Here is a 12,072-nt window from a genome sequence, read left to right as displayed (position 1 = left end):
CTCTGTCTTGATTTCATATCGAACCCTAGAGAAAGAGAAAAAAACTTACGAGGAAGACGATATTATCGCCTCTCTGAGACAGAACGAAGAACTGAGAGTATTTATGAAGGAAAAAAAAGCGAAATCGGAATTTTATAAAATATGGGTTTCATAGAAATTTTATCCCAAAAAATGGGTGCGCGCGTGAAGATTTTTGTCTGTGGGTTTCAGGGTGGTGAAAATCTGAAAAATGGGTTTCCCTGTAGTTTCACTACCATAATCCAACCAAGCAGTTGAGGTCTTGAGACATTTTACGCTGTCGATTCATCAGCTTGTGGTTCTACTGTATAATAATCGTTACGAAAGTATCCTCTTATAATTCCATTCAAAATGCATGTATGTGAATATGGATTTGTCGTCTGTCAAATTGGGATAGTACATTCATCGATCAACTTAGTTAATACTTTTCTTTCTAGAGTCTCAACTCAAGTTGAATATCACATCACGGTATTAGACAAATAGCTCTGAAATTGATCGAAAATATGTGATTTGAATGAGAAACAAGGCGCCACAAATGTTTTGTTCAACATGAAAAGAAATAACTTGGAAAGGAGAAAGCATGATACATTGCACGGCTAGAGAGAAATATATTGGATGAATTTGCTAAATATTACACTAAACTATAACGTTACTGACATATATTATTTCTGCAAGAAAACAGAAGGAGAAGATAAAAAACACAAGAGTAGAAAGAGAAAACATCTAGGAACTTGCGTACCCTAGGCGTTTAACGCGAAAACTCGGTTTAGGAACTCTCACTGGAATCCTCTTGTTTTTCGAATCATTCAAAACAGGCTGAAACCTCATTTGCTCAAGTAAAGCCTTGATTTGAGCTCCAGTGAGTGTTTCTTTCAGCAGTAGGGCATTCGCTAGTGCGTGTAGTTCTATGCTGTGACTAGTTAGGATGGTTTTCGCGTTAGTGTAAGCCCTGTCCAGTAAATCTTTCACCTCCTTTTCAATAAGAAGTCTAGTTTTAGTGCTCATACTCTTCCCATCATCATCATAATTGTGAGTGACGAGCCCAACTTTTTCGCTCATTCCATATTTTGTGATCATCGCTCTGGCTAATGATGTTGCTTGTTGGAAATCTGAATATGCACCTGCAGTTACTTCAGTTTTTCCAAATATAATTTCCTCCGCTACTCTCCCTCCCATGCAAACATCTAACATAGCAAGCATTTGCTTGCAAGTAACGCTAGTTTCATCATCTTTATCGGGCAATTGAGCTACCATTCCAAGAGTCATTCCTGATGAGTGCCAAATATTGTATATTTTTATCCCTTTTTGTTGGCATTTTAACTCATCTTTTGTGCATTAATTCTACATTTTATCCCATATTCTGTATTTTCATTGTTTTCAAGAATAAATATTTTTATTAATTAATTTTGCATTTTTAGGTAGTAAATAAAATTCGGATGAGTCGCAGAGCGAAAAGAGCAGAAAAGTAGTGAAAAGCCGGGAGGAATTACGCAAGGAAGCCGCGAAGAATGGTGCGCACAACCTCATTTTCTACACACAAAAGCGCCTCCGTCCTCAGCCATCAGATCATTTCTCAGAAGCATCCGACGGTCGCTCCTTGCTGAGCATCAAAATCTGATGTCTCTGCCAAGCACCACAGCGCTGAAATTCCAAGCCTTCAGATTAGATGGTAGTTGAATCCAGCGGTCACCTCATCACTGTGCATCAAATCCCGATGATTCCGCCCAACACTACAGCACCTAACCTAATCTAGCACCGTTGACTTCGTTGTGTTCCACATCCAACGGTCGCTACAAACTGCTTCTCTCTTAGCCGTCCGATCTACCTACCATCTTCCCATCCATCGCTCCTTGTCGCAGATCATCGAACCTCGCTGAACCCGCCTAACACCTAAGTATCGAACACCCTATACCCCTAGCCAAACGCCCCCTAACCCAAAATCACTCGACCTCTTCTCCTCCATACCCTGTTGCAGAGAGCTGCTCTGCAACTCCATCACCTCCACCATGTCCTGCCACCACCAGAACACCACCTCTGCCACTGCCGCTTCATCACCAAACACCATAGCCACCCTACATCAAAGACATCGAAACCCATCCATCCTATTAGCCTATTTCGCTAGTTTCACAAACCCTCTCAAATTTAGGGTTTTGAAATTAGGGAAATAGAGTTATAGGCATGACAGAGATGGAAGAAGAAGCAATAGAAGCATGGGAAGAGCAGGAGGAACAAGAAGAGAGCATGGGTCGTCGAAGTGGGTGAAGAATTTTAGGTAAACCCTAACCCTAGTTTTCTCGGTTTTGGGAATTAGGGTTCGTCATTCCTTTTTTGTATAAATTGAGGGCTGGGTATTACTGTTGAGGTGTTCTTGGTTAGCCGAGATACCCCCTAATTGGGTCAATTTCAATTTCAATGTCCTGTTATGTTATGCTTTTTGCAATTCTATTTTTCACTGTTATGTTCATGTTCTTGTTATGTTAATGTTCATGTGATTCATCATGTTAGTTATGTTCTAATTTACTCTACTAGGGTGTAGATGAAACCCTGAGTCTCAGCTATGTTATTCATGTGAATTGTATTACTCTTGAATGTTTAAAATTGTTAGGATAGTTTCACTTTCAGTGCATCAATGCTTTACTCTCACATTGTATGTCAGGCATCCAGTGTAGTTAGGATAAAACTGTGTTGATAGTGCTGCAGCTCATGCCTTAGAGACTGTGATGAATCCTTTGACTAGTTGTACTTAAATAGACAATTAGTGCTTTGGGTTGATATTTTAGCTGCAATTGAGACATCCATTGGTGAAACACCTTAGGTAAGTGGTAGAATTGACACATCTCCCTTATCTGTTACAAGGACAAGGGTAGTATGATTAGCTGAATATATATAGAGTGAGTTAGTGGTGGATTTGACATTCCTAGTATCTCTATTCTCAGTGTTAACATCTCTGTAATTGCATCTTTATTTTACTGTTGTAATCTCTGCCAACGTCTTTGTCGTATCGACACAAACCCCCCCTTTTGGTTACCCTCAATTTGAATCAGTAGTAGTTAAATTGTAGCTTCAATACACACCCAAGTCCTTGTGGTTCGACCCTGCTTGCCCTGTTCTATACACTAGACCCTGTGCACTTGCAGGTATAGTTTGTGACTCTTTTAGAGAGCCACCAAGTTTTTGGCGCCGCTGCCGGGGACTTGGTTGTGTTGTGTTGAATTTTTTTTCTGGGCTGTTTTTGCATGTTAGTTCATTTGCATCATTGCATACTCTTTTGCATATTGTTTCATTCTAGCATACTCATCATGCATTGCATTCTTGCATTTAGTTATGTAACTTGCTGTTTTAGTAGCTGCTGTGTAGTGCAGCTGAATTTCTTAGCTTCTAGCAAGAAATTTACTTCTCTTCCGAAACCAACAGGTGCACTGCCTTGCTGCTTGCTGAAACTCCTGTTGGGATGTTACTGTTAGGCATTGTTGCTGCACTGAACTGGTGCTGTTTCTCTTGCTTGTAGGTGCTGTTGGAGCTGGTGCTAAGAGAAGCTGCCTGACCCTGGTGCAGCTGCTGTTGCTGCTGAATTGCTCCTGTTGCTGAAGCTGTTGCCCCTCCTGAGACTTGCTTGCCAAGAACTGCTGCCTGAAGCCTTCCTGCTAACTGCTGCTGCCCTCTGCTGTGGCCTTGTGAACCTGCAAAGCCTGCTGTTGTGCTGTTGCTGCTGCTGCTGATCTGCTCCTGCTGCTAGGCCTGACTGGGCTGTAAGCTGCTGCAGCTGATGAAAGACCAAAGCCCAACTGGGCCTTGAGTGTTGAAGCCAAAGCTTAGGATGATCCAAAGCCCAACTGGGCTTTTGCAACCAAACTGAGCAGCTGGGCTGTGCTTAAGCAAGTAAGCCTAAACCCATTAAGAGAACCCAACCTGTGGGCTTCCATTTTTAATTTGTGGGCTTGTAATAATTTTTTCCATTTTTCTGTTGGGCCTGTAATCTTAATTACTTGTGGGCTTGTTTGTTTAATTGCTTGTGGGCTTGTGATGTTAGACTGATTTGGGCCTGTAGTTTTAAATTAGAAAAACTGAACTTTTGAAAGCCCAACTGGGCCTCCGACCAAACAAGCAACAGTTAGGCTATTTCAAAAGCTACATTGGGCTTCAGTTTGCATACACATTGTGGGCTTAGTTCACCTTCCCTTGGCAACACAATTTCTCCCACCAATGTGGGCTTGCTCCCAACATTAAAAACCAAATTCTTCCCAAAAATCCAAACCCATTAAAAACCAAATTCTGAGCTTTGTACATTCTTTACTTAGCTTTTGAGCCAATCATGTATAGATCTTTTTCTACAGTTGGGGAATACAACAAATCCCTTAGAGAACTTGCGTGTGGACAAACTTCACGTTATGAACCTCCCACAGACCATGATGTCAATAGTTATAGGAATTATTATGGACATTTTCAAAGTCCCGAGCCTCAATACATGAACCCTAATGACTATTCACACATGCATCATTCGCCACAACGTGAAAATGAACATTTTGCTAGTGCCTCACTCACACAATCATCTCTTGTGGATCAATTAGAAGCTCGAATCGCAGCTTTAGAAATGCAATCACATGAGGAATCTGTCACATCTAATTTTCTTAGGCAACCTAAAATCTATGCATGTCCTGCATGTGGTAGTTTAGACCACCCTGTTGAGAATTGTCATATTTTGCATAATTTTAGGCAATCTAGAGAAAATCCAAGGTATGAAATGCCCATAAATTGTGAGAATGGTAGTCATTGGGACCGTAATCAATCCTTTGAGGGTTGCGATCAATCATTTATAGACCCTAATGACCATGCATACATGTACCATTCACCACAATTTGAACATGAAGAATTTTGTACTCCCATGAATTTAGACTCCACCACAGAAGCTTTAAGACTTAGTGAGCAAAACTTCGATAGATCTACATCACGAATTCAGGCATATTTAGATCAGATTTTGCTTCACCTACAAAAGGAGGAAATTCATGAGGAAATGTATGTTGTCCCTAATGAAGTGTCTAGTCCCATTCATGTAAATGATGTTGAATATGAACCTAATTTAGAGGAACATGAATCGACTAACGACACCACCACTTTTAATGAGGACCAATATGCATGCTACCATGATGATGATTATGATGATTATAATGATGTGTTAGAAGAACATGAAAATATTGTGGAACCTGTTGGTTCAATAACATATGGCTTCTCGCCCTCGACCTTCATGAATGTTGTTTTTTCTAATACTCATTGTAATTCATATGATTTTGATATTGACATGGGATTCGTACAATTATTCTGTGAAGATGAGCATGACATAGGAATAGTTGAATCTTCTGTAGACACTAATATGCATGAAAATATATTTGATGTGTCTGATTCTCTACCTAGGTCACATTGTGATATTTCTCCTGATTTGCCAATGCATAAGAATAAATTTGTTGATGATGTTGATGATTCTGAGTGTGAACTTGCTAATTTGATTGATGATTGTGAGCATGATGTGACATGTGTAGATGATTTAGGAGATTTTGATTTGATTAATAATGATGTGCCTATCGTCCTACATAAGTCACAATCTGATGGCCTTCCACCCCACCCAACCTAGATTTGGTTTGTACCCATATTGACAAACCGACTTTTCTGAGAGTCCCCAACCTAGGTTTGGAACTGTGTGCTTCCCAAGTCCTCTTGGACTATTTTGCTTCTAAGTATAATACATTTGAGGAACCACAGTTGGAAATTGCATGTTTGCCCGTCCATAGCACAGTTCACTTTGAGTTAGATCTTGTGCATGATGAACCCCCAAAACTGCGCGATTTTGTTTTCAAAATTGTATCTTCTGTAAAATCCAGGTTTGGGGGTAGCTCATTTGGTTTCACAGCTTCACGTGCTTTTCTTTCATGTGTGAAGTTGTTGAAACCGCTACACTTTGTCTTTTGGGTTGATCCTCAACTCTTTAGACTTTTGGTGTATGGTGAATTTTTTGTATATAATCCAGTAGATAAATTTTAAAACTTTTTGGTTTCTTTTGTATATATTTTGCTAATCCAATATAATCTAAGTTGAAAATGTTGGATTCTAGCCGGTGAATAATGGAGTTCGGTTCGTGTTTTCGACGAATCGGGTATTCTCTCTCCTTTTACTCTACTCAGCATGTCCCTTTCCATATGTTGCATTTTAATTCTTTCCATATTTGAAACATTGAGGACAATGTTTAGTTTAGGTTTGGGGGTATAGAGTAGATGCCATGATAATATGCCATAATTGAAAAAAACTCTTCTTCTTTTTGAAAAAATTGAAAAATTCCAAAAAAATTAAAAAATCAAAATTAAAAAATTAAAAAATAAAAAATCATAAAAATGGAGCTCATTTACCTTGAAATGTTGACTCTTGTGCAAATATGTATTTTATTAGGAGTCTTAGTCTAGATATTTAGGCACCCTGATTCTAGCACAATTCACATAGTGATAAGAAATTTGCACGCGCACGATCTACCAATACATGTATGGCCTCGATCTTCAAGGTTTGATAGGAAGTTACGATTGCCAATCACTTTAGAATACTGAACGAAACTGACTAGCTTGTTCTTTGGTTGGTTGGGATAGAAGGTGGAGGTTACATTAAGAAAGACAACCATCGAATTTAACTGGGTGCATCAAAAAGGGCTACCTCTTGCAAAGTGTCATGTAATTTTTTTCCTTTTGTATTTGTATCAAAAGTGTTTCCTCAGTTAAAAAAAAAAAAAAAAAAAAAAAAAAAAAAAAAAAAAAAAAAAAAAAAAAAAAAAAAAAAATATCAAAAAAAAAAAAAAAAAAAAATATCAAAAAAAAAAAAAAAAAAATCAAGTATTTATCAATTCCATCATCTCTTGTTCCAAAAATAAAAAGAGAATTGTCAATGTAAATAAGAGTCATGTAAATAGTCATCTTTTGTTGTTTCGTTGTAATAAGCAAGGAGGGTGTATGCCATTGATGTACAACGCGAGTAATTGTGAAATACCTCCAACTCATTCACAATTCTCGTAAAGTCCGGACAGCTAGCTAGATTTCGACCTCAGTTCTTAGCCTGAGAAACTATCTCTTGGTGATTAGTAGTCATAACTTCAGATCTTTCTTTACACATGTGTAGATACACTTTACACTCTTATCACATGTCTTTTTTTTGTTATCAGTGCTAGGATTGTGCCTTTGATAGCTAGATTGACATCTCCATTTTGCTGTGAGCTTAACTGTTTTGCACATGTCACGTTTGATGGAATCTGAGCTCATATTTTGTCCTTAGGTTTTGTAGGCACACCTCTGGTAAACCTTCACGAGACTTCAACTCGTCCACTAGGGACACTTAGTGGTTTAAAAGGCTTAGTGCATACGCTAAATGCATTCGAGAGACCAGCGACAGTGGTATAGTTAGGATTTCCTTAGTTTTGTTTTACTTGAGGACAAGTAAAATTCAGGTTTGGGGGTATTTGATGAGTGCCAAATATTGTATATTTTTATCCCTTTTTGTTGGCATTTTAACTCATCTTTTGTGCATTAATTCTACATTTTATCCCATATTCTGTATTTTCATTGTTTTCAAGAATAAATATTTTTATTAATTAATTTTGCATTTTTAGGTAGTAAATAAAATTCGGATGAGTCGCGAGCGAAAAGAGCAGAAAAGTAGTGAAAAGCCGGGAGAATTACGCAAGGAAGCCGCGAAGAATGGTGCGCACAACCTCATTTTCTACACACAAAAGCGCCTCCGTCTCAGCCATCAGATCATTTCTCAGAAGCATCCGACGGTCGCTCCTTCATGAGCATCAAAATGATGTCTCTGCCAAGCACCACAGCGCTGAAATTCCAAGCCTTCAGATTAGATGGTAGTTGAATCCAGCGGTCACCTCATCACTGTGCATCAAATCCCGATGATTCCGCCCAACACTACAGCACCTAACCTAATCTAGCACCGTTGACTTCGTTGTGTTCCACATCCAACGGTCGCTACAAACTGCTTCTCTCTTAGCCGTCCGATCTACCTACCATCCCCATCCATCGCTCCTTGTCGCAGATCATCGAACCTCGCTGAACCCGCCTAACACCTAAGTATCGAACACCCTATACCCCTAGCCAAACGCCCCCTAACCCAAAATCACTCGACCTCTTCTCCTCCATACCCTGTTGCAGAGAGCTGCTCTGCAACTCCATCACCTCCACCATGTCCTGCCACCACCAGAACACCACCTCTGCCACTGCCGCTTCATCACCAAACACCATAGCCACCCTACATCAAAGACATCGAAACCCATCCATCCTATTAGCCTATTTCGCTAGTTTCACAAACCCTCTCAAATTTAGGGTTTTGAAATTAGGGAAATAGAGTTATAGGCATGACAGAGATGGAAGAAGAAGCAATAGAAGCATGGGAAGAGCAGGAGGAACAAGAAGAGAGCATGGGTCGTCGACGTGGGTGAAGAATTTTAGGTAAACCCTAACCCTAGTTTTCTCGGTTTTGGGAATTAGGGTTCGTCATTCCTTTTTTGTATAAATTGAGGGCTGGGTATTACTGTTGAGGTGTTCTTGGTTAGCCGAGATACCCCCTAATTGGGTCAATTTCAATTTCAATGTCCTGTTATGTTATGCTTTTTGCAATTCTATTTTTCACTGTTATGTTCATGTTCTTGTTATGTTAATGTTCATGTGATTCATCATGTTAGTTATGTTCTAATTTACTCTACTAGGGTGTAGATGAAACCCTGAGTCTCAGCTATGTTATTCATGTGAATTGTATTACTCTTGAATGTTTAAAATTGTTAGGATAGTTTCACTTTCAGTGCATCAATGCTTTACTCTCACATTGTATGTCAGGCATCCAGTGTAGTTAGGATAAAACTGTGTTGATAGTGCTGCAGCTCATGCCTTAGAGACTGTGATGAATCCTTTGACTAGTTGTACTTAAATAGACAATTAGTGCTTTGGGTTGATATTTTAGCTGCAATTGAGACATCCATTGGTGAAACACCTTAGGTAAGTGGTAGAATTGACACATCTCCCTTATCTGTTACAAGGACAAGGGTAGTATGATTAGCTGAATATATATAGAGTGAGTTAGTGGTGGATTTGACATTCCTAGTATCTCTATTCTCAGTGTTAACATCTCTGTAATTGCATCTTTATTTTACTGTTGTAATCTCTGCCAACGTCTTTGTCGTATCGACACAAACCCCCCCTTTTGGTTACCCTCAATTTGAATCAGTAGTAGTTAAATTGTAGCTTCAATACACACCCAAGTCCTTGTGGTTCGACCCTGCTTGCCCTGTTCTATACACTAGACCCTGTGCACTTGCAGGTATAGTTTGTGACTCTTTTAGAGAGCCACCAATTCCTCGGGGAACTATTGTTGCTTTGTGAACTGGACGAGCTCCATCTGTATGGATGGCTACTAAAGCATGACCACCTTCATGGAAAGCTGTTAGTTTTCGAGATTTTTCAGAAATCACAGCTGATTTGCGTTCACTTCCCATCATAATCTTATCCTTTGCATATTCTAAATCAGCCATGCTCACTTCTTTAGCACCATCCTTTGCGGCTTTGATGGCTGCAACGTTCACCATATTTGCAAGCTCTGCACCTGAGAGCCCAGATGTTCCTCTGGCGATTATACTTAGATCAACATCTCCTCCACCGGGAACCTGTCAAATGGCATAGCCGGTGAGAAAACATGTTTTGCCCTTGGAACTTATAAATGACAAGCTAGCCTTTATTAAACCAGGTTTAACTGAAGATATATACGAGAAAACACATTAATTACCTTTGACATGTAAGATTCCATTATCTGTCTCCGACCTTCAACATCTGGAAGCGGAACAACAACGTTACGATCAAAACGTCCAGGTCTAATAAGTGCTTTATCCAAAGATTCGGGGAAGTTAGTTGCCGCAATCACAATAACTCCATCATTTTGTTTAAAGCCATCAAGCTCGACAAGAAACTGATACAAGGTCTCCGGGTGTTTCTGTTCTTCGGGGTTGCGACTCTTTCCAAATGCATCTATCTCATCAATGAAAATAATACATGGAGCGCACTTCTTTGCTGCAGCAAATAGGTCCTTCACTCTCCTTGGTCCCACGCCAACAAGCATTTCGTCAAAGTCACTCCCGCTTTTGCAGAAGAATGGCACTTCAGCTTCTCCCGCAATAGCTCTTGCTAGCATGGTTTTACCTGTCCCAGGTGGACCGACAAGCAAGACTCCCTTAGGGAGCTTACCTCCTAGACTTGTGAAACGCTGAAATAATGAAAAGGCATTGTTAATACAAGCAAAATTGCGCTAAGTCTCCCCATTTTTCTAACAGTTGATAATCAATGCATTAACCTTAGGGTCACGAAGATAATGGACTATTTCTTCTAGCTCCGCTTTGGCCTCATCAACTCCCTTAACATCACTAAATTTTGTACCAGACTTGGTGCTGGGTTCGGTCTCTTCACTTAATCCCATAGCTGTAAGAAAAACAAATCAAAGTAAGCTTCAGATTTTGTCTCAACATATTAAAACTACTTGTATTGATTGTAAAGCGGTATAATACACCAAATGGCATACCATTAAGCAATCCCCCTTTCCCCATGAATGCTTTAAGAATGAGGATTGGCAATATATAGTTGAGGAAAATACGCCATAACTTCGCCTTGAAATCCCCTTGGTCTACTGTCACCATGTGAATAGGAGCGCTAGCAGTTCCAAGAACACCTGAAAACATCGGTTTTTGTTAACACAACTATTACAAGTCCCATATAAAACTTGAAATTACTGACTATAGCAAGAAGCGTAGATATTGTCCACTAGGCAAGTGAGACTCGATTCTCAGCAAAAGTTGATACAAAAACCAGAACGAAAACCGAAATTTATGCCAGGCAAAGATTGGTGCACAACATGGACTGTAAAGCGAATGCTATATACCATATATGACCGGCTAAAGTTGCTTATCGGCCCTTTTTCTTTTCTTGGAAAATTTTAGAACTCTAATCAGTTTTAAGATATGTATATCTAAAGGATTAAAAGAATGTTGCATCTGGTTAGTGGTTAGTGCACCTGCAGGAAGCCCTAAAAGTTTCAATACAATGCTGAACATTCTATATATTGCAGGACATGATAATTACCTCTTTGCAGTGCGTTGAGCAATTCACCTTCCTCTAGCCTATGAACTTTAACTAAAGCTTTCACATAATCAGCAAGAGCTGTTGTGTTAGAACGTTGTGCAGGCTGCCTTTCAAATAACCTTATGACTGCTTCGGCATTCTTTAGCAATGTAGGATCAGTACTTGAACCTTCTGAATCATGTACTCGACTGAAATTACCACCAGTATACGACTGAAACCCTTGACTAAGATTTCGAAGGTTCTCTGCTGCATAATCAGGAGCAATAAAGCAGGTAATGATAACAATGTTCAGCACCACCCACATCGCCGTCTTAATGTGCTTGTTGACCTCCATTATTAAGCGATGCAGCAAACAACTAGTCAAGATCAATGTGTATAATAACCTAAAAACACAGATAATACCAACTCAAAGCTAAGAAAACTTGATTTATAATCCCGAAAAGATGTCTATGAAAATAAGTTGATGAATGTGTAGAATGTGTATTCTCTACAATATTAGGCGTCCTTATATAGGCAACACTAAAAGAATTACCAAACTCCGACTCGGGTAATAATTCCTTAACATACCTGGATAAGAAATCCTAAATAGACACAAGACAGGAAATTTAATTAAGCTAAAAAAGAAAGCGAGCAATAGTTTCCAAGAGTGAGACCACCTTGTTTGTACACAAGTTCTGCTACAATATGTTTATCAATGATAATAACTAGATCCAGCGAAAGTTGCATTACAGGACAATGCCGGAAAATTTTAATTTTCCGGCGAGTTTGAATGAGAATTCAGGTTTAAATTTCGCCGACTAACCCAAAAAAGCGCGAAAAAGAAAACAACAAAAGTGTCCCAAATTATTAACCATTGTTTTCCTTTCAAGTTGCTATTGGTCATGGGGGTTGCCAAGATGGT

The 12,072-nt window shown here is 39.4% G+C and overlaps 1 protein-coding gene across 1 annotated transcript; it reads right to left on the bottom strand.

Moving 5' to 3' along the window:
* Positions 1 to 741: 741 nt before the first annotated feature.
* LOC113352895 (ATP-dependent zinc metalloprotease FTSH 5, mitochondrial-like) lies at positions 742 to 11,505 on the bottom strand. Its single transcript, XM_026596649.1, has 6 exons — positions 11,172 to 11,505; positions 10,603 to 10,761; positions 10,390 to 10,514; positions 9,829 to 10,302; positions 9,397 to 9,709; positions 742 to 1,286 (listed from the first exon to the last, which is right to left on the bottom strand). The coding sequence occupies exons 1-6, from the start codon at positions 11,503 to 11,505 to the stop codon at positions 742 to 744; spliced, it is 1,950 nt and encodes a 649-aa protein (XP_026452434.1).
* Positions 11,506 to 12,072: the final 567 nt, after the last annotated feature.

This window comes from Papaver somniferum, chromosome 2 (assembly GCF_003573695.1).
Source record: "Papaver somniferum cultivar HN1 chromosome 2, ASM357369v1, whole genome shotgun sequence".
Taxonomy (NCBI): Eukaryota; Viridiplantae; Streptophyta; class Magnoliopsida; order Ranunculales; family Papaveraceae; genus Papaver; species Papaver somniferum.
Note: the sequence above shows the minus strand (reverse complement) of the source record. Positions and strands in the feature narration are given on the sequence as shown.

What these genes read in the sequence shown, in the direction of transcription:
- LOC113352895 (XM_026596649.1), bottom strand. Translation starts at nt 11,505, where the DNA reads ATGGAGGTCAACAAGCACATTAAGACGGCGATGTGGGTGGTGCTGAAC. An exon ending in GCTCAACGCACTGCAAAGAG is followed by an intron (nt 10,762 to 11,171) that starts GTAATTATCATG and finishes CGATGTTTTCAG; the next exon opens with GTGTTCTTGGAACTGCTAGC. An exon ending in ATTATCTTCGTGACCCTAAG is followed by an intron (nt 10,303 to 10,389) that starts GTTAATGCATTG and finishes TCATTATTTCAG; the next exon opens with CGTTTCACAAGTCTAGGAGG.